At 43.4% G+C, this 19,479-nt stretch overlaps 1 protein-coding gene across 2 annotated transcripts in view; it reads right to left on the bottom strand.

Annotated features, from left to right (window-relative positions):
• The window catches only part of Kmo (kynurenine 3-monooxygenase), a 33,404-nt gene extending 24,011 nt beyond the window's left edge, over positions 1–9,393 (bottom strand). Inside the window, exons 1-4 of one of the 2 annotated variants that reach the window (XM_050142890.1) lie at positions 9,227–9,393; positions 3,931–4,000; positions 3,537–3,634; positions 2,345–2,434 (exon numbers count right to left, since the gene is read on the bottom strand). In XM_050142890.1, coding sequence (XP_049998847.1) covers positions 2,345–2,434; positions 3,537–3,634; positions 3,931–4,000; positions 9,227–9,280 — 312 coding nt within the window. In that variant the 5' untranslated portion in view covers positions 9,281–9,393. The remainder of the gene's footprint in view (positions 1–2,344; positions 2,435–3,536; positions 3,635–3,930; positions 4,001–9,226) is intronic. The other variant, XM_050142891.1, reaches the window with a different exon arrangement.
• Positions 9,394–19,479: the final 10,086 nt, after the last annotated feature.

Here is a 19,479-nt window from a genome sequence, read left to right as displayed (position 1 = left end):
CTCTCTCTCTCTCTCTCTCTCTCTCTCTCTCTCTCTCTCTCTCTCTCTCTCTCTCTCTCTCTCAATGTGTGTGTGTGTGTGTGTGTGTGTGTGTGTGTGTGTGTGCCTTCTTCCTCTGGGACAGGGTCTCTCACTGAACCCAGAGCTATGCTGGCAGCCAGCAAGACCTGGTGATCCTCCTGTCTCTGCATCCCACAGCACTGCTAATAGAGAGATTACAGGTGTGCCTAAGACTGGCTTGTTATGTGGGTGCCGGGTCATTGAGGATTTAATTGTATTTATGTGCATGTATGTGTTCATATGAGTAAATATAGGCACCATGGAGTTCAGAAGAGGGTGCTGGATTCCCTGAAGCCGGAGTTACAAGTGGGTGTGAGCTCCCCAGTGTGGGTGCTGGGAACTGAACTCAGGTCCTCTAGAACAGTAACAAGTGCTCATAACTGCTGAGCCATTCTCCAGATTGAATGCTGGGGATTTGAACACAGGGCCTCGTGGCTACACAACAAGTAACGAGTCCTCTTCCCAGCTCCAATACAAGCTGATTTTAGAAGTTTTATGAGTGGAGACTGGGTCTGGATCTTGGTGGTAGCCAGCTAATACTGCGTGAGAGTGATCCGGGCACTAAGAGGCTGCAGAGGTCAAAAGAAGGTGGACTCTTTGAAGACGTGAAGAAATCTTGGGGGTCACAAGGATGCCTGTACTTCCTCAGGCAGAGCAGCTGTATGGTTCAAAACAACGCAATATAGCTCTTAAAGGGCAAAGTAGACTTTGTGTTGGACTAAAACACAAAGATGTCAGTGCACTCATGCAGAAACTGAAGAAGAGGGTGGCTGTAAACTTAGCATCCACCCAGTTCGTAAGAATCGAGAAATAGCAGTGGTGGTGGGAGAGGGACCACTTCCTTCCTATTGTAGCCAAGGCTCCAAAATCGGAACTCCCCCACACACCTGCTCCCTCCTGGGGGGGGGGGTCAGTCCCCACCATAACAGCTGAAGAAAGCATCATAGCCGCTGGTCCCAGTCACTCTTTCCACCCAGTATTTCAGCTCTACCTTCTTCTGTCCATGGACATGATTGGCCAAGGCTCTGGAGTGAACTTGGTTGGACAGCTCAGCCACCTTAGTATGTTCCATGGTAATCCAAAAGAACACGTACCACCGAGACAGAGAGCAATGGGGTGGCAGGCAGTGCTGCCCAGGCTTCCCCGTCACAGCCCTGAGAAGAAAACTGGTACACCTTCTTGGTGCATCTCATGTAAGTCTGCAGGCTGTTCCTCTTCTACAAAGCGTGGTAGCTGGGTTCAAGCTCAATAGCTCTCAAGATGACGCTATGCTAGAGTGAACTTACAGGCCCTCTCCATCAAACTTCTGAATTGCACTTTGCATTTCAGATCAAAGTCTTCAAAATGAGGTCTTGTCCAGCTTTCCTCCATTCTATTAGATTGTTTTCCAATTGATTTAAAATTTCTACCAAGTTTTTCAAATTCTACGTGCTCTGTAGCCTGTTTGTGAGCTACAGCTTCCCCATTTCTCCAAGCCGCTCTTCTGTTTCCCATCCATACCACACAGTGATGCTTCTGTCACCCTGGTCTATTGATGTCTCTTCCCCGTGAACCAGATGGCTGCCCCTGGTCCTTCAGAAGAATGTGAACCTTACTTGGGCTCTGCGCTTCATAAGGCATGACTCCATAAAAATAAAGCAGTCTGGGAATTACCCTCGTGTTGATGGATATTTGGGACCTTTAGTCTCTCTCCAAGAAATAAACTCAAAGGGTATAATTAGATGTAAATACAATTTTTTTTTTCTCCCAGCTATTGAATGTTGGTATGTAAAAGACAAGAAAAACACAGGGCAGGATAATGGATTTGCTTTCAAATACGACATCTGGCCTCTGTTGTTTGAGGAATTATGAAATACCAAAAGCGCTTCTGGCTCATTCTGTACATTCTATTATAAGCAAATCCAGGGCAAGAGGGTCATTTGGGGGAAGACAACTGCAGCGCAGTACTGTCTTTGTACATGATACTCAACAACAAATAACATGGTAATTTTCTCTAATTGAAAAGGAGGCAGAGGGCACCCCACACAGCTGGGCAGCAGGAGCCACATGCAGAACAAGAAGTGGCCTCATCATGAGATCAATAGGAGGTCAATGGGCATTATTGACCGAACCCTGGTTAGAGCATCTATGAACTAGCTATCTAACTAGTACATGTGTTCCTGGCATCTAGACTGAGGCTGGAGGTATCTGAGTTAAAGGAGGGGCTAACGAGCAAGGGGCATGCTGCAGGCACTGGACTCGGTTAGAATTGATAATTAATCCACTGCCTCCAGTGGAAACCTACCTGAGAACTGTTCCCATAGGGAATTGCAGACTTCTTTCCTGAGAGGGAGTGGATCATTCTCGCTCTCATGGGCACTCCTTTGGAAACGACCTGAGAAGAGCCAGAAATAACCATTTCCATTGCTGTGACAGACCACCACGAGAATTAAATAGATGTGAATTTAAATGTGATTTTTAAGGTTAAATCTTTAAAGGGACTCAGGAAGCCTGATGTGGTTGAGCAGTCAGTCACTCAGTGAATACTTTGCTCCTGAGTATGTTAGTGTTTTTTTTTTTTTTTAATTTGGAAAAATAGCGAATGTTTATCTGGTTTAAATCAGATATCCCAGACTGGGGAGTGGCTAGGAGTTAGAGGTACTGAGGTGGGGGCTAAGTGCTTTTCTTCTGACCATGGGAAGGGTCATCATGAGGAGAAAATGCAATCCTCTGTGGTTTCTGCTGTATTTCCTTGGCCGTGACTTCGTGGTGGAGGCAAAGTCACATATGATAGCAAGCAGGCCTACCCCCAGTTCCTTCTGTCTTTTGTCAAGGATGGACTCTAACCTGTAGGATGAAGCGAACCTTTCCCTCTCCTAATTTTCTTTGATCAGTGTTTCATCATAGCACCTGAAAGGAACCTAGAACATCTCTACCCATCCAACCAGAGCTCCACCTTCCTGTAAGATCCCGGTGTGAGACATGATACCAGATAGGATCGAGTTGTCACGTCTGTGACTTTGCACCCCCAGTCCTCAAGTCAACAGACCCATCATGTGTTAAGGGTCCACTGGCCTGTCAAATCTGGAATTTCCCAAGCCTTTGCTGAATGAATTTTCATATGCAGGACATTGGTATAAAGTGACATTTCATATCAGGATAAAAATCAATGCCATGGGATTGTTGAAAATCAAATGTGGGGGCTATAGCAATGGCTTAGTGAGCAAGAGAACTCGCTATGCAGGCATGAGGACCTGCATTTGGATCCCAGTGACAAAAATCAATGGTCAGTGAAAGACCCTGTTTTCCAAGAGCCCAAGAGGGTAAGGTAAAGAAGGGCAGAGAGGGCACCCAACACGTTCCTTTGGCATTTGTGGGCACTAGTGTGGGCATGTTCACCCAACACATATGTGAACACATAGGTCTACAGCACACACACACTCACACATACACACACACACTTTTTTTAAAGGACAAAAACTGCATCAACAATGTACCTGGTCTTCCAGACCTATGGCCTTCAAGGCCTGCCGTCCTCTATAAGAAAGGGCCAAGTTAATGCTTCTTCCACGTGTTGACTTAGCCACTCGAATATCTAAAAACAGGAAACAGACTCTGTGTTGCACACTTCCTCAAATGTGGGGAAGGAGCGAGAAATCCCTGAATTTGAGCAATTGTTTAATTCAGAGTCATATTTAAATAAGACTCGTTGACTCATTTAAAGAAAATACCAGGTGTAAATTAGTAGTCAATTAAATTTAGATCACCGATGTTTTAAAAGTGTTCTAATAGTTCTTATATCTTAAATTTCTTTTATTACAATCTTTCAGAAAACCCAAAGACATAGATCAAACAGTGGGAAACTTCCCCCATTTTCCATTGCCCACTTACCTTCCCTAGCTTCATACACATCAACTTGAAAATTCCTCTTTGCTAGAAAGCACGCGTTCAGCGCTCCAACCTAGAAATCAAAACCATCCTTTTCATGTCTTCATCTGGTGCTGTACATACATGGACATTTTGTTGGAAAATGCACTATTGTGTATGGATGGATATATTAGATCATTCATTATATTGACTTAGTTGTAAAAGGACCAGAGGTAAAATCTGTGACATAATCTAGGCTGATCGTGCATTTCTATAATCCAGCCGAGGCTGGAGGTTCTTGAGTTCAAGACCTGCATGCCCAACTTAGGACCAGTCTGCCTCAGTGTCAACGGGTGACTGGGAATACTACCTTTGCCTAGCATGTGCAGAGTTCTAAATTCATTCCCCAATAATGTGAAAGAAAAGAACAAAATAATCACATTAGTTCAAGATTAAGTGGTATAGTTGAAGATGTAGGTTTGGCTTTTTTTTTTCTGCAAATGAGTGGACACATGTTAGAATACTTAGAGAAGATCTTTTCATAATCAAATAAATAAGAAAATACTCTACTAGCATCCCCAAATGGCCACTACAAAGGAATGAACAAGAGAATTCTGGTGTATTTACACAAAAGTATAAGGGAAGAGTGAGGTACAGATGATTCGTACTGTGTGACATTCTTACAAAAAGGATAATAGAGACAGAGCCATGGGTATGTGTGTGTGTATTTATACTTATTAACACATATATGATCATATGGTATGGATATGATAAAAAATATTAATTAGAAAGAAAATACCCATGGCAGTGTTCTAGTGGGTAAGGAAGAAGTCAGCCGAAGTCACTGGAATATATTAGTTCTCTTGTTGCAGGTGAGCTTGTGAGCTTATTATTAACAATAAACTAGCAACAACAACAACAACAAAAGTGGTAACTACGCGTGCCTTCTTCAAGTTCAGTCACAACGGTGTATCAAAGACTATGAGGATCTCAGTCTGTGTAAGCGAGGTTCAGATGACGCTAAGATGAAAACCTAGGCATGTAAGTTCAGCTGCAGAGGCTGCTTCCATGGCTAGGGATGCAGGCTTCACGCTCTGAGTGTGTTCGCCCTTCTCTCCTTCTCTAGAAAGCACATAATTTGGAGTAACCATCTGCGCCATCTTCAGCTGTTAGGTGGCGAAGTGACGAAGAAGACAAAAAGATACAGAAATGTGAGGTGCAAACCACTCTGAGACTCTCATAGCTCTGGTAAGACACAGCTGGGTTCCTGACCACAGAAAGGAGGGTGACCCTGGAAGAGCAGGCTTCCCATAGGGGCATGGACATTGGTGAACTGATTCTGCCTCTGTTTCAAAGCTCTGCACCAAGAGCCTACAGCAGTAAGTGGAGATGGGGGCGGGGATGAAGTGTGAGGAGTAAATTCTGGCACGGAAGTAAGACTGGGTTCTGTGAAGTACTTCAGAAACCCACCAAAGACTATTAGAGAGATACAGACAGAGGCCGCAAGAGGTAAAACTTCTTTGATGAAACCAGAGCCTCAAAAAAGGGAGGAAGATTCACAGAAACATCAAAAGTGTCCCCTGGTCCCTGAACAAAGGAAGATATACTCCCATAGCCTATCAAAGTCTACCCCACCCGTGGTAAGATAGCCTAGGAATGGAATGATAGAGAGAAATCTCAGAGCCTAAAGATGGGCAGGGACCCGAATGGTGACACAGAGGAGCCTGGTTAAACTAACTGGGTCACAAAACCAAAGTCAGGAATCTGGGAGACAGGTCTAGGGGAGGGAGGTGGGTACGAGAGAGTAGCAAGGGTGGGGAGGAGCAAGAAAGTGGTAATGCATTTTATACCACGAAACTGTCAAAGAACTAAATAAAAGAAAAACTACAAAAGAAAGTACAATATGGTATATGTACACAATGAAATTTTATTTAGTTGTAAAGAAAAATGAAATTATTACAGGAGAACAGACAGAGCTGGGGATGATTTTGTGATTTTGTTGCGTGGAGTACACCAGATTGTAAAGACAGACAGCTTGTTTCCGCTCAGACATAAAAGACAGATTTAAATATGTGTGGAGGGGGCATGAAGGTAAAACAGGAACTGTGAAGAGAGGAAGAGGTCAGAAAGGAGGGAGGGGCCAGCAGGATTAATGGGATGCATATGTATGCCATAAAAACAGAAGGGGAGCTCTCTGCAGGGAGAAGGGGAGCCAGCAAGAGGCAAGGAGGAAGGTCAGGGAGGGAACCCTGTAAAGGATGAGCAGAAAAAAAGTATAAAGAAATACAGATCATGAAAATGTAACCAAAGAAATTCATTTCTTCGCAAAAAATATTTTAAACTATCAGTAAAAAAAAAATGGAGACTTGTTTTAGTCTTATTAAAACAGAAGCACCAAGGAGGGCTAACAACAAGTTCTTTACATGTACATATCAGAAGCATCTGCAGAAATGATAGACTTGACCCAAACGACACATTATAAAGACCTGACCCAAGATTGCACGAGTTTTGCTGGGTTCTGTGCACCAGGGATGTTTCTTTCAGAAGTGAAAGTTCCGAGTGCCCTGATTTTGGCAGTAGAAAGGACCAGGTGGAGAATAATGTAGAGATGTCTGTATGAGGAGTGCAAAAAAAAAAAAAAAAAAAAAAAAAAAAAAAAAAAATGAGGCAGAAGAGTTGAGTTTAACACTGAGGATTTGGTTTTAACCCAAGAGGAAGAAACTGAGGGAAGTAGAAACAGAAGACACTGAAGAGAGTAGGGTTGTCTGAGCTGCTGGCTAGCGGCAGACACTCCTGTGCCTCTGGGCTGTGCACACTCACTAGGCTTACTTCAGAATGGCTGTGGTGTAGAAAGATCTCTGGGTCACTGAGCAGCTCTTAACCCTTGAAACCAATTTAGCATCAACAACGTTCTGAGTTTGGAAAGAGCTGTCAGAGACAAACTCAGCCATGACAGCTGAGTAGCTCGAGGGCATGTGTAGAAAGCGATTTCACGGCAGAAGAAGAGCTCGAGTGTTATTCGGGGAGAAATCCACAGAAAACGGGCACACTTTTACATCGTCTACAATCGTATGTGGGTTTGTTCCCTCCCCACTTGGATTTCTGAGGGGCTTACAGAGCCATCCTTGCTGCTACCCTTGAGTAATTCACAGATACAGCAGTTTTCTAACTGATCTTGTTCCTCCTAATTTCCCTAAATGTTCTGCATAAAAAGCCCAGGGATGTCCGTTTACTGGTGATAAAGCTCAGACTTGCCTGGAACTTTGCATCCTTCCTCAGCCTCCCGGTGTTGAGTACCAGCATGCTTTACCGTGCCCAGCATGAAGGATCTTCCGAATCACACTTTATCTTCTTCCTAAAATCTCCCCAAGGCTTTCAAGCGCTATTCAACTTTGAGTTAAACACAGCCTTCTTCCCTGATCCTCTAAGATGCTGAAGGTGTTGTCCGTGTCAGTGTTGCAACTCATGGAGGTGTCTGGTCCTATCTTGTCTGACGGCTGTCCTTGACCCTACTACAAGACCCCTGCAAGCATTGCCCTGCTTGCACAATTCTTGAAGCTCCCGGCTGTCTTGTGTTCTTTTTTTTTTTTTTTTTTTTTTTTTTTTTTTTTTTTTTTTTTTTTTAGTTGCCTTTCTCTTCCCTAGGATGTTGACTCCTTAATCCATATCTTAATATTTTAAGACCACGGGCAGGGATACATACGTTCTCATTTTGTTCAACAATTTGATAGGAAGGAGTTAGAGCAAGTCCTGACCTGAAGCCTGGCTGACAATCACAGAATGTGCTGATCTCCTTAATGCTTGGTTTTGCTTGCCTTTGTTGAGACACAGGATCTTACTGTGTCCCACATAGGCTTCTGTCTCTCCTCCCCTGCCTCAGTCCATCAACTCCTAGGATGTGGGCAACCCAACCTGCTCATTTCTAGGCACTTAAAATGTAGAATCAGATATATTAAAGGATGTGTCATATCCTTTTTTTTTTTTTTTTTTTTTTTTTTTTTTTTTTTTTTTTTTTTTTTTTTTGCGGAAGAATATGTGTGTGTGTGACATTTTCCCTAGCCACTCATTTTCCGGAGGGTAGCTAGGCCGACTCTGTAGCCTAGCTGCTGGGAGTATTGTAGCAGTACACAGAGGCATGCTGGCTTCTCTACAGAGAGCTGACTTGATTATTTTAGGTATAAGCTGGGAAGTAGTGTAGCTGGAGTGTAGAGAGTTCTGTTTTTAAGGAGCCACTGTGTGTGATAGCTTCACTAATTGGAATGTTTTTATTCTATCAGAGTTCTACTGAGAGGAAAAATATATAGGTTTTTTTTTTTTTGAGAGCGAGCTAACTTTGATTGTACAAATGTGGCACACATTCACACTCCTTCCTCCCCTTGAGGGCAAAATATCAACACCATCTCACATCTTGCTAGGTCTCAGTGACAGCCCTGTGGCCTCACCTGCTGGGCTAAGAAGTAAGGAGCTTTCTCGCCATCCTGTTACACTGGAACTGCCAAGTAATATGGGTGAGCACATGCGTTATTTCTCATTTATCTGGATAGTTAGTGAGTATTTGACAGGTTTTAAAAACCTACTCATTTCCTATGCCTTGACCCTTTCCTTCTCATCAGAGAGTACTCAGTTATTTTATTAGCCAGAGTGGGCCAAAATGTTTTTATTAAACGGCCTCAGACACATAGCCATGCCTGGGAGCAAAATCAAGTTCAATTTTATTCAAGGAACTACTAAACCAAAATAACAAAAGAAAACAGACACCCTCATACTTAGTGGATATAAAATATCTTTCCCAGAAAGAACAATTGAAAACAAATGCTGTTATCAGATTAATTGCCGAGAGGGCTCTCAGCTGACGAACAGACTATGGTACTCATATACAATGGAGGAGAATTTAGCCATAGAGAAGAAAGAAAATCCCGTTGTTTTAAAACAAGAATATATATTAGGTGATTTTGATAAAAAAAAGTGTGGATTTCGAGGACATCAGGATAAAATTAAATAATATAAATATATAAAGACAAGTACTGAATATTCTCTATCACTTACGGAATCACACACACACAGAGGAGGGGGGGAAGAAAGCCTAAAAATGTGAGACTAAGAAGGAGATCTGAGGGAAGTTAGAGGGTAGAAGGGCAGATAGACATAGTGTGCATACGTGGCAATATCAGCAATTATCATGTTAATAATTGTAATAAAAAGCAATGTCATCATCAGCATAGGTTAGAATCAATAACCTACACATGGTAAACAGTCATTAGTGGGATAATAATATTAATAAAAATCACCCAAAGAGCAATACACGCCTGGACGGTCTTACCAAACCACCGCCGATAACAGCCACTCTTGGTCCTCCAGTATCAGATGAGGCCATAGTTACCTGAACACCTCTGTCCAGGTTGGAACTCTCTGTCCTACATGCTGCTGTTTTGTGATCTTTTTATTGCCAGAGGTCCAGAGCCTTTGCAAGCCAGCCAGCAGCAGGGTTAGGACAAAGCTCACTTCCTTCAATAGTGTTTAACTTGCTAGAAGCCCAAAGTCCAATCAGCTCTGCCCTCAGAGACAAGCCATTGCGACAACCAAAATTTGAAAAACCTCAGTCATGTACAAGACTCTCTCTCTCTCTTTTTTTTTTTTTTAAATAGCAGTCTTGGAGTTTTTCTTCTTCTTTTTCTACTGCATGTGTTAGTTTCGTTTTCATTCGAAATATGGTTATGAATGAAACTTGTCTGAGGTTTCCAAGCATCTTCCACTTGAGATGACCTGGATTCATACTTATCCTTGATGCTGGGACAAACCAAACATCTGTACTGAAAGGTCCTTGTGGGCTGGTGGTCGTAAGCCATCTCTGCTGGGAAGCACATTCGACTGTCTTCGTTTCCTGAGCAGGATCTGTGGACATGGACCCGACTGACCACATGTGCTCTTTGTTGTTGTTGTTTTAGCACTGGATTTTAGAATCTAGTTTGTGTCTTGCCACGGACAAGATGGTGAGCTCATTGCATCTCTAGGCTCTTGTCTGTTGTTAGGGTATCTGATCACTCTTTGGACTTTTGAGATGTATAGTTCTTGGTTGCAGGGGGTGCTATTCATGAGTTGTGTTTCTTTTCTGGGATGTATTGTGGTATGAAGTAAAATGAAAGCGTAAATGAAGATTTCTTTCTTTCCAATTTCTGGGCAGAATGCAAAGAATTCAGAGGGTCATTTCCTTGGGTAGAGACTGGAAGGAAACACCAGTCGACAGCGCCCCCTCTGGGTGAGTATGTTAGAAACACTAGAAAAGAGCACTTACAGTAGGTACTATCTATAACACATGATATGAAGTTAAAGAAATAACAAGGGTGCAGAGGGAAGGGCAATTCTTCTATGAATTCTGTCTCTCTGGGAGCCAAGTTTTTTTTTGCCCAGAGGCAAACATCTAGCAATAATTTTGCTGTGTGGATTACCCTATCCAAGCCCCCTGCATGTCGTGTCCATCCCCACCTTTTCGTTTTTCCTCTCCTCCCCTCCTTTCTTCCTTCTCTACTTTCTCACTTGACCTCACTTTCCCACCTTTCTCTTTCAATATAAATGTTAGCAAAGTCACACATCTTTCCACCCCATTTATTTTCTTCCAAGTAACAAGGTGTCACTCAAGAGTCCCTCAGTTTCAACATAGAAAAACAATGGATCTTTAGAGAAGCTTTTTAAAAATTAAGGTCTATTACACAAATATGTGAAGTACTTAAGCACACACGTAAGTGTGACAGCTTCCTGCACAGCATGTGCCAATCACGGGATTCCAGAAGGAAAACATTGCCTGCTTTCCTGAAGTCTGCTGGCCCAGGCCCCTCGCTCTCTCCCACAGTGAGCCTTGTGCCAACACCATCTTCTGCCTGTTTCTGGTTGTAGCATCTATACCATCATACAGGTATCCTACAAATGGTCTAATTTTGTATCTTTTTAAACTTTACTATAAGTGAACACAAATTGGGAGTGTGAGTGTGTGGGTGTGTGTGGACACGTGAGCGCCCGTGTACATGCATGCAAGTTTCACCACGGGAGTTGAACCTAGGGCCTCGCACACGCTAAGTGCTCTAGCTTCCACTGACTATAAATCCTCAGCCCTGTTTTGCTGTGTAGCTTAGTTCTGTTTCTCAGTGTAATGTTTCTTGAGATCCATCTGCATTTGGTCACGTAGCTCTGGCCTGTCACTTTTCATTGCCATATTGTTGCCATGTTCTGAAATCTTGAGGTATTTCGGATTCTTGTTACGGAGCTTACTATGGTCTTCCCTGAAAGTTCCTGGTTTCTTGTCTTTGCCCCTGGAGTTCCAACACATCTTGCTCTGGCTTGTTCATATTTGCTTGATCAATGGAGTTCTCTTCTCTTAAAAAAGATGCATCTGTATTTTAAAATGACATGTATTTGTGAGGAGGCATGCACATGGCAGTATACACACAAAGAGACCTGGGTCATTTAGAAAAATGATCAGCTGAATGCCATTTATTTAACCTTGGGGAAATCCTTATATACCTAGCTGCTGCACAAGGATTTCTGCCCAGGCAGGTGGGAAATAACCACACCAAAGATGGAGTAAACAATGCCCTACAGCTAATCACCAGGCGGGGCAGAGGGAGCACAGGAACAAACAGAATGTTTTAGCTGGCTGACCAGAAACTGTCCTCAAGATGAACCCCAGGAACAAGTGTTGGCCCCAGGCCCTACAGTCCTGTATCCCAGATTGGCCTCAAACTTACTGGGTAGCCAAGAGTGGTGGCCCCGAACTACTGTACTTCCTACCCCCATTCTGAAGGGTTGGGATTGCAGTTCAGTGCTACCATGCAGGTTCCTGGCAGGCTCACTACGAAGCCTGGGCTGTCCTTGAATTCAACACCTTCCTACAGTGGCTTCTAGAATGCTTGGATTATAAATTAGAGCCACCATACCCCGAACCACTTTCTCCTTAACTGCCCTCTGGTCCTGCAATAGAAAGCTAAAAGAAGAGATTAAAAATGGTTAAAATGATGGCTCAGATGCAATTTTCTATCACTTGTCATCATTAAATCAATATGCTTAGCCTGAAAGTGTATACATTATTAATCAACAACCAAGAAGAAAATCCTAAAGACTGTGAACACATTAAAAAGCTGTATTAGAGCACATGTTAAAAGACAGCAGGGATTAAAGGTTTGTACCACCACTGGCTGGCAATTTTCCTCTGTGGGTGGATCTCTGTAAGTTCGAGACCACCCGGGTTTACAAGAGCTAGTGCCAGAGCAGGCTCCAAAACTACAGAGAGAAACCTTGTCTCGAAAAGAAAAAAGAAAAGAAAAAAAAAACAAAAGGAAAGAAAATCGACAGACTCCGAAATGACAGTAAAAAGCAACCTTAAGCGGTGGGACAACGAATTGTCTAAAGTTCGCGGCACTTTCTAAAACTTCTAGGAAGGTGGGATTTGAAAGAAAGAGATCCACATCATGGGTGGTTGCACGATAAATAATAACTTGGTATTACATTCTTTCTAAGCTACTTCTCGGACCCAGTGCCACCGGCGTCCCCAGCTAGAAAAGCCGCCTCCTAGCAGCCGCACAGAAAGCATCGCCAAAGACGGGCGCTCCCGCCGCGTCTCTTTTCCCATCATTCCTTCCTGAGGACTTCAACCAGTCCAGGGAAGTCAACCCGCCTCCTCTGCTGTTATTGGCCAGCCATTTCTAGTCCCGCCCCAGAAACTGAGCCTCGGCGTTTGATTGGATATGAGAGTAGCCGGGCGCTGACGTCAGCCAGGGGGCGTGGCTCAGACTCAGCTTGCCACCCACGTACTGGAGCACCATGTACCGCGCACTCAGACTTCTTGCACGCTCGCGTCACCTCCTGCGGGCCCCGTCCGCCGGTGCTGCCATCTCCGGGGAAGCAGGCACCCTCCCGCGGTGTGCCCCGAACGTCGCCCGAATGGTGAGCGAGCATCTCGGGCTGGGCCTCTCTGGGGTGACCTTCAGGTCAGCGTGGCCCGGGTGTCCCCGTGGGCCGGGCCTGGGCTCCGTGCCCGCACGCTCACTTAACCTTCCGCCCCGGGCGCCGCCTCCAGCCCGGTGCGCTGGGGCTGCGGGCACCGTGGAGGCACGCGCTGCTCTCGGGCAGGATGGGCGTCCGGGCAGACCTGCCCAAGCCTGAGTTTGCAGAGGCTCCAGGCCCTGGGCCCATCTAGGACCGTGCTTGCATGGGGGAGGATGCTGGGTTGCTGGGGACGGATTAGGATGCAGGAGGCAGGAAGTGCGGGGCCGGAGGAGGGCACAGGGAAAGGGGCAGCCCCCGTCTTGCCCAGGTAGCAGTCCCTCCCTGGCCGGACACAGGCAGAGTGCTCCCCTAGGCTTGGGACCCCCACAACTCTGGGTTCTTGCAAGGTCCTCTCTCCTTTCAGACCCTCGAGTTGGATTAAGCCGGTGTGTCTTCTGAACGGAAAAGCTTATCTTCTTATGAATTTGACTATTTAGCTTGTGAGATTGCATGTACTTTCTCATAAAAACTTTTGTACAACTCTGAAATCCATAAATACGAACATAGGAACATTAAACCTCAGAAGCAGGCCTGTGAGATTGGGTAGGGCTAAACTAGCCGAATCAGCATTTTGTCAGAAAGAGAGCGAAGCAAGTTAAGAGCCAAGTCCAAAGTGTGACGTGCTTCATTAAGTCCCTTTGCGTTTACAGTCCTTTAGAAAGTGTTAAATATGAACGTGTATTGTTCGGAAAAGCCTGAGAAGTGAATAGTGAGGAAGACACTCTGGGGTTCCGGGTGCTCTCAGCAGTGTGAGGTGATTTCAAATCCTACTGCGGCTTTCGGGCAGGTTGTCTTTGTGCCTGTTTCCATATGGAAAATTGAGATAATTACAGAGGCCCAGCAAGATTGACCTTGGGAAAACACTATGTGGTATTGTGCTCATTAACTGCACCTCCTCTAGTGTACTTGAAAGGGCCAAGATTTTTATTGGGACTTCAAGAAGCTTGAATGACAGCTCGGTACGGAAAGCAACAAAGCCTGGGGCTTGGGGAGATGGCTCCAGCAAAGAACAGAAGACAGGAGTTTGACTCTCAGTACCTGTGTCAGGTGGCTCACACCCGCATGTAACAATAGCTCCAGCGGATGTGCAACACACACTTACGGCCTTCACATGCATATACATGCTTGCACGTTCACTGTACACACAATAACATAAATCATGAACAGAAACTGCAAAGTCCGGGGCTGGAGAGATGGCTCAGTGGTTGAGAGCATTGCCTGCTCTTCCAAAGGTCCTGAGTTCAATTCCCAGCAACCACATGGTGGCTCACAACCATCTGTAATGAGGTCTGGTGCCCTCTTCCGGCCTGCAGGCATACACACAGATAGAATACTGTATACATAATAAATAAATAAATATTAAAAAAAAAACTGCAAAGTCCAGGCTGCTTAGAGTTCCTGGAATTTTACTCTGGTGGGTTTTTTTTTTTTTGACTTGTTTTGCTTTTTTGTTTTTGTTTGTTTGTTTTCAAGACAGGGTTTCTCTGTAGCTTTGGAGCCTGTCCTGGAACTCACTCTTGTAGACCAGGCTGGCCTCAAACACACAGATCTACCTGCCTCTGCCTTCCAAATGCTGGGATTACAGGTGTGCATCACCACTGCCTGGCTTGCTCTGGTGGCTTTCATGCATTTAAAAATCTCTTAAGGGAGGATCTTCCTTCCTTTCTTTCTTTCTTTCTTTCTTTCTTTCTTTCTTTCTTTCTTTCTTTCTGTTTTGGTTAGGGGAACAGGAAAGTGGAACATACTGTGGCAGATGTAAAAATGTGGCACTCCCTTGCTCTTAGGGTTGTAATGCCAGAAAATAGAATCAAGAGAGTTTTTTTTTCCCCATAGTTCAATGACATTTCTTGACCTTTAACCTCTTGTTATTTCCAACAAATCTGTTGATTTTGTTAAAAGTTGTTCACCTGGTGTTGAGAAATTCACATACCCTGGAGGCTCTGAAGTGCGTCCTGTGGAGTGGAGGGATGACGCATTTCTGGCCTCCTTTCTATTGGGTCCTTGTAAAGAAGACAGTCCATATGTGCTTAGAAGTTAGAGGCTGTTGGCAAAGATTAGATAAGCAGGGGGCCGCAGAAATGACTTGGGGTCAGAGTCCTTGCTGTGCAGCTTCAGAAGCTGGGTTTGACATTTCAGGGTGCAGTATAGCATGATAGGGCAGGCATGGCAGCAGGCGCCTGAGGTAACTGGTCACACTGGGTATGCAGTCAGCAAGCAGAGAGAGGTGGGGGGGAATGCTGGCACTCAGCTGCCTTTATCCCTTTTAAAAATACTTTATATTTTATTTTTTAAATTAAAATTTAACTGCATAATTTTCCACTTCCCTTGCCTCTCTCCCAATTTCTCCCATGTACCAGCCCCCATGTTCCATCTTAAAGTCATGGCCTCTTTTTCTCTAGTGGTTAGTCTGCCTGTCTGTCTGTCTGTGCCTCAGTTACTTTTCTGTTGTGATAAAACACCATGGCGAAAGCAGCTTACAGAAGAAAGGGTATAATTTGGAAGCAGAAAGAGCAAACTTAAAAGTTCCCCAATGACACACTTCCTCTATCAAGGCCACACCTCCTGAACTTCCCCACACAGGGCCATCATCTGGGGACTAAACATTCAAATGCCCAAGAATGAGAATATGGGGGACATTTTATTCCAACCACCATAATCTGTAAACGCCTAAACACACAAATACAAGCATCACAGTGTAGTGTTGCTTATGTGAGTTTGATTTCAGGGCTGAGCACTGGGTGTTGAATGTCCACTCCAGTGCACAGCATGGTGCCACCCACACAGTGGTGCTGCACCCTGCTGAGATAGGTCCCTCCCATCTCAGTTGCCCCAGTCTAGATGATCCTCCCAGGCAGGCCCAAAGGCTTGTCCTGCTGGAGACTGTAGATCTAACTGTCACACCTGAGGATAAGGGTAGGAAGTAGCTTTTGGAAGAGTTTGTTACATGCTGAGATGCTGCAGTGTTTGCTTTTGTTATACATACATTGGGTATGTTCTTAAAGGCCAAGACAGGATGCTCTGAAGTGTCTGCTGAGACAGTTCACTTTTTAGCACTGTCATTTTAAAATGTGGGTATCAGAATCCTAGGCTGTGCCTCCATCTCTTCCTCTCTCCATTTGTGGACTTGTGGTTTCCTGCATGCTAGGCAAGTGCTCAGCTATTAAGTTTCCCCTCTAAGGAATTAAATTCAATTTGAATTAAATTTTTTTTTTTTTTTTTTGAGATTTAAGGCTAAAGAACATGAATCTGTAAACAGGCAGAGCTTTTCTTTTGTCCTGACTACCCGGTCCCAAATAATCACACAAAAACTTCTGTTAACTACAGAATATTTAGCCTATGGCTCAAAATTATTATTAACTACTGTTTATAATCTAAATTAACCTATTTCTGTTAATCTATATTTTGCCACATAGCTTATACCTTTACCTGTCCTCTAGCATTTTTGCTTCCCTGGTGGCTGGCTCATCTTTGCCTTCACTCTGTTTTTGTGACTCTTTCTAGTCTTAGGAGAAAACCACGATTAACTTTTCCTTGTCAGTTGACTGTATGCTAAAGCAGTTACTTAAGGATTAAAAAAAAAAATCTGATTATCTTTAGTTATAATCAAGGAGCATTTGTGTGTGTGTGTGTGTGTGTGTGTGTGTGTGTGTGTGTATGTGTGTGTATGCCTGCATGCATGCATGCACACTTTCTTGTGCACAGATCAGGCACTGTCCATTGTGCTCCACCATGTCTCTTAAGCAAAGGTGTCTTGGGCTGAAGGGTTGGTTCAGCCATTAAAGGCTAAGTTAACAACCAAAAATTCAAAAAGGGTATCTCACTGAACCTGTATTTGTGTTAGACTGGCGGTCCAGTGGGCTTCAAGAGTCTCCGTGATCCGTTGTCCCCGGGCTGATCTGATAGGCACATCTGCCACTCCAGGCTTTTATGTGGATGTGGGCATCTGGGTTCGTGTCCTTTCACTTACCCATGCCCTCAGCCCTACGTATGCATGTATTAAAGTTCTCAGTGTCACCCTGAAGTCTCTGTGATGAGTGCATTGTGTAAATGTAAGGTTTTTATTGTTTGTAGATTTTATAGGTTTATAAAATATTTCTTGGGGGGAATGATTTAATTATATTTCAACTAATAAAACCTCCCCCCAATAAAGGTAGAGATCTCTTAATATTTCAGTAATATTCTGCTAAGATTATTCAGTATTAAAAATTTATCATTTACTGTTCAATATTGCATAAGTTTTATATTAAAATTTCAGTATAAATTATTTGTTGAGCAGTTGCAATTTTTTTTTTTATTAGTTTAAGTTGATACATTTGATAGAATCCCAGCTTCTCCACAAACAGGAGCCTTGGGTCCCTGCTCTTACTCTGTGTGACTGTTTACCTTCACTAAGTCATAGGAGACGTGCAGGTTCCTTAGCTTTCCTCAGATTCTGAAAGGCTGGCTTGTAGAAGGTGACGACACAGATGTTAAGAAGTGGTTGTCTGCCTGTCGGACCCGGCCATTCCATTTCTGTTGTCACTACTGTCTCAGTCATAGTGACTGTTACGCCTATTTCAAATTTACCTTTGCTTAAGTAAATTTAAAAATCTCAAAGTGTTCTTATACTTTTCAAGTTTCCAGTAAAATAAACTAAATGAGGTCTGAATTGGTCAAATCTTGACTAGTAATAGGCATACTTTTTTTTTTTGTATTTTGAAGACTTTGTGTGCTAGCAATATGTTAGTTATATAAATTTTCCTTAATACCTGAATTTATAAATGTGGGTGTCAGAATATTTTTAAGGAAAACTGAATATTGAGGAAAAGAGTAGCAAGATGGAATTTTATGTTTTGAGATACTTACTACAGTTTTTTTCTCCTCACAACTGATCAGATTTTGTTTGCTTTGATCCTGGATTTTTTTTTCCAAGCTAAACTAATGCCTTATCCTTGTCTTTAGGCAAGCCAAAATTCCTTCCGTATAGAATATGACACCTTCGGTGAACTGAAGGTCCCAACTGATAAGTATTACGGTGCCCAGACTGTGAGATCTACGATGAACTTTAAGATTGGAGGTGCAACAGAACGGATGCCGGTAAGAAGCTTTGTGGAGATGTTGACTTAGGACTAGGCTATAGTCACATAAATCATTCTTTTGTAATATTTTATAAATTTAAAGTGTAAAATTATGAGAAAACTAGTTTTCTACATAGTAGTAAGTTCTCATTTATTAATATCCAAGAGCCTATGAAAGTTGTAGAATGCTATTACTTTCAGCTGAGGCGTTAAATACTTTGGATTTTTTTAGCTGTTATCACTAAATAACACAGCTGACGGGCTGTGTTAGGGTTCTCTGAAGGAATAGAAGGTGTGTGTGTATATGCGTGAGATTTATTAGACTGCCTTTCAGGCTATGCTCCAGGTAGTCCCAGGTAGCTAGCGTCGATGGAAAGGCCAAGGATCTGATAGTTTTCCGTTCACAGCTCTGGATGTCTCAGCAGACTTAGTCTGCTGCTGGGTCCCAGGGCGTTTCCGGAGAGCCGCTAGACTTCAGTCTGTGCTGGACAGCTGGAGAAGTCAGTGCTAGTAACCAGTGAAGGGACATCTCAGCATCAGGGCAGACAAACTTGCCAGAAAACGAGAGAGCCAGAGGAGACAGGTGAAAAGCAAAGCTTCCTTTCTCCATGTTGTTTTACATGGTCTGCCCCTAGAAGGTGTGGTGCAGATTTCAGGGTAGGTCTTCTGACCTCAGGTCATCCACCAAGAAAATCCTCCACAGTATGCCCGCTACTTAGGCTTGAGGTGACTCCAGATGTCATCAAGATGACAACCAAGGTGGACAATTTAAAGTTTTATTTATTTATTTATTTTTGACGGGTAGGGGCGCGTCAGTATTTCAGTTGGTAAGTGTTTTTATTTCAGTTCTTAAATTCTCTTTCTTTTCCTCACTGTGTAGCCCAGGCTGGCCTAAAATCCATGATTTTCCCTCCTGGCCTTTCCTATGTTGAGATTCCAGGCACACACCAGCCATGCCCAGTCCTTTTATGATTGTTTAGAATGATGACGCAGCATCTGTTGGAGGAAATGATTGAATGCTAGTGATCTTAATGCATACTATGTAAAATAAACACATCCTTTACAGTATACATCTATGAAGCACCGTTATTATTGGCATTATCTTTATATGAACATTTCTTGAGTGTATGTGTGTTTTGGTTATAGGTATGTGTGCATGTTTGTATGTATCTGTACACAAGCCTCTAGATTTTGTTCTGTTGGTTCATTACACTTAGGTAATTCCTCTGTTTTTTAAACTTTTGAGGGTCACAGTGTTGATACTATTTTTGCATCTGCATAAAATAACAAATTTTCATGCTTATCTAAAATTGAAAATTTAAGGTATTTTTATGATTTCTTTTAGATCCCAGTCATTAAAGCTTTTGGCATCCTGAAACGAGCTGCTGCTGAAGTGAACCAGGATTACGGTCTTGATCCAAAGATTGCTAGTGCAATAATGAAGGCAGCAGATGAGGTAGGAGGCGCTGAGTGTGTTTAC

Source organism: Alexandromys fortis, unplaced genomic scaffold (assembly GCF_014885135.2).
Source record: "Alexandromys fortis isolate MF-2015 unplaced genomic scaffold, M_Fortis_MF-2015_v1.1 scaffold_51, whole genome shotgun sequence".
Taxonomy (NCBI): Eukaryota; Metazoa; Chordata; class Mammalia; order Rodentia; family Cricetidae; genus Alexandromys; species Alexandromys fortis.
This window is presented reverse-complemented; position numbering and strand designations above follow the sequence as displayed.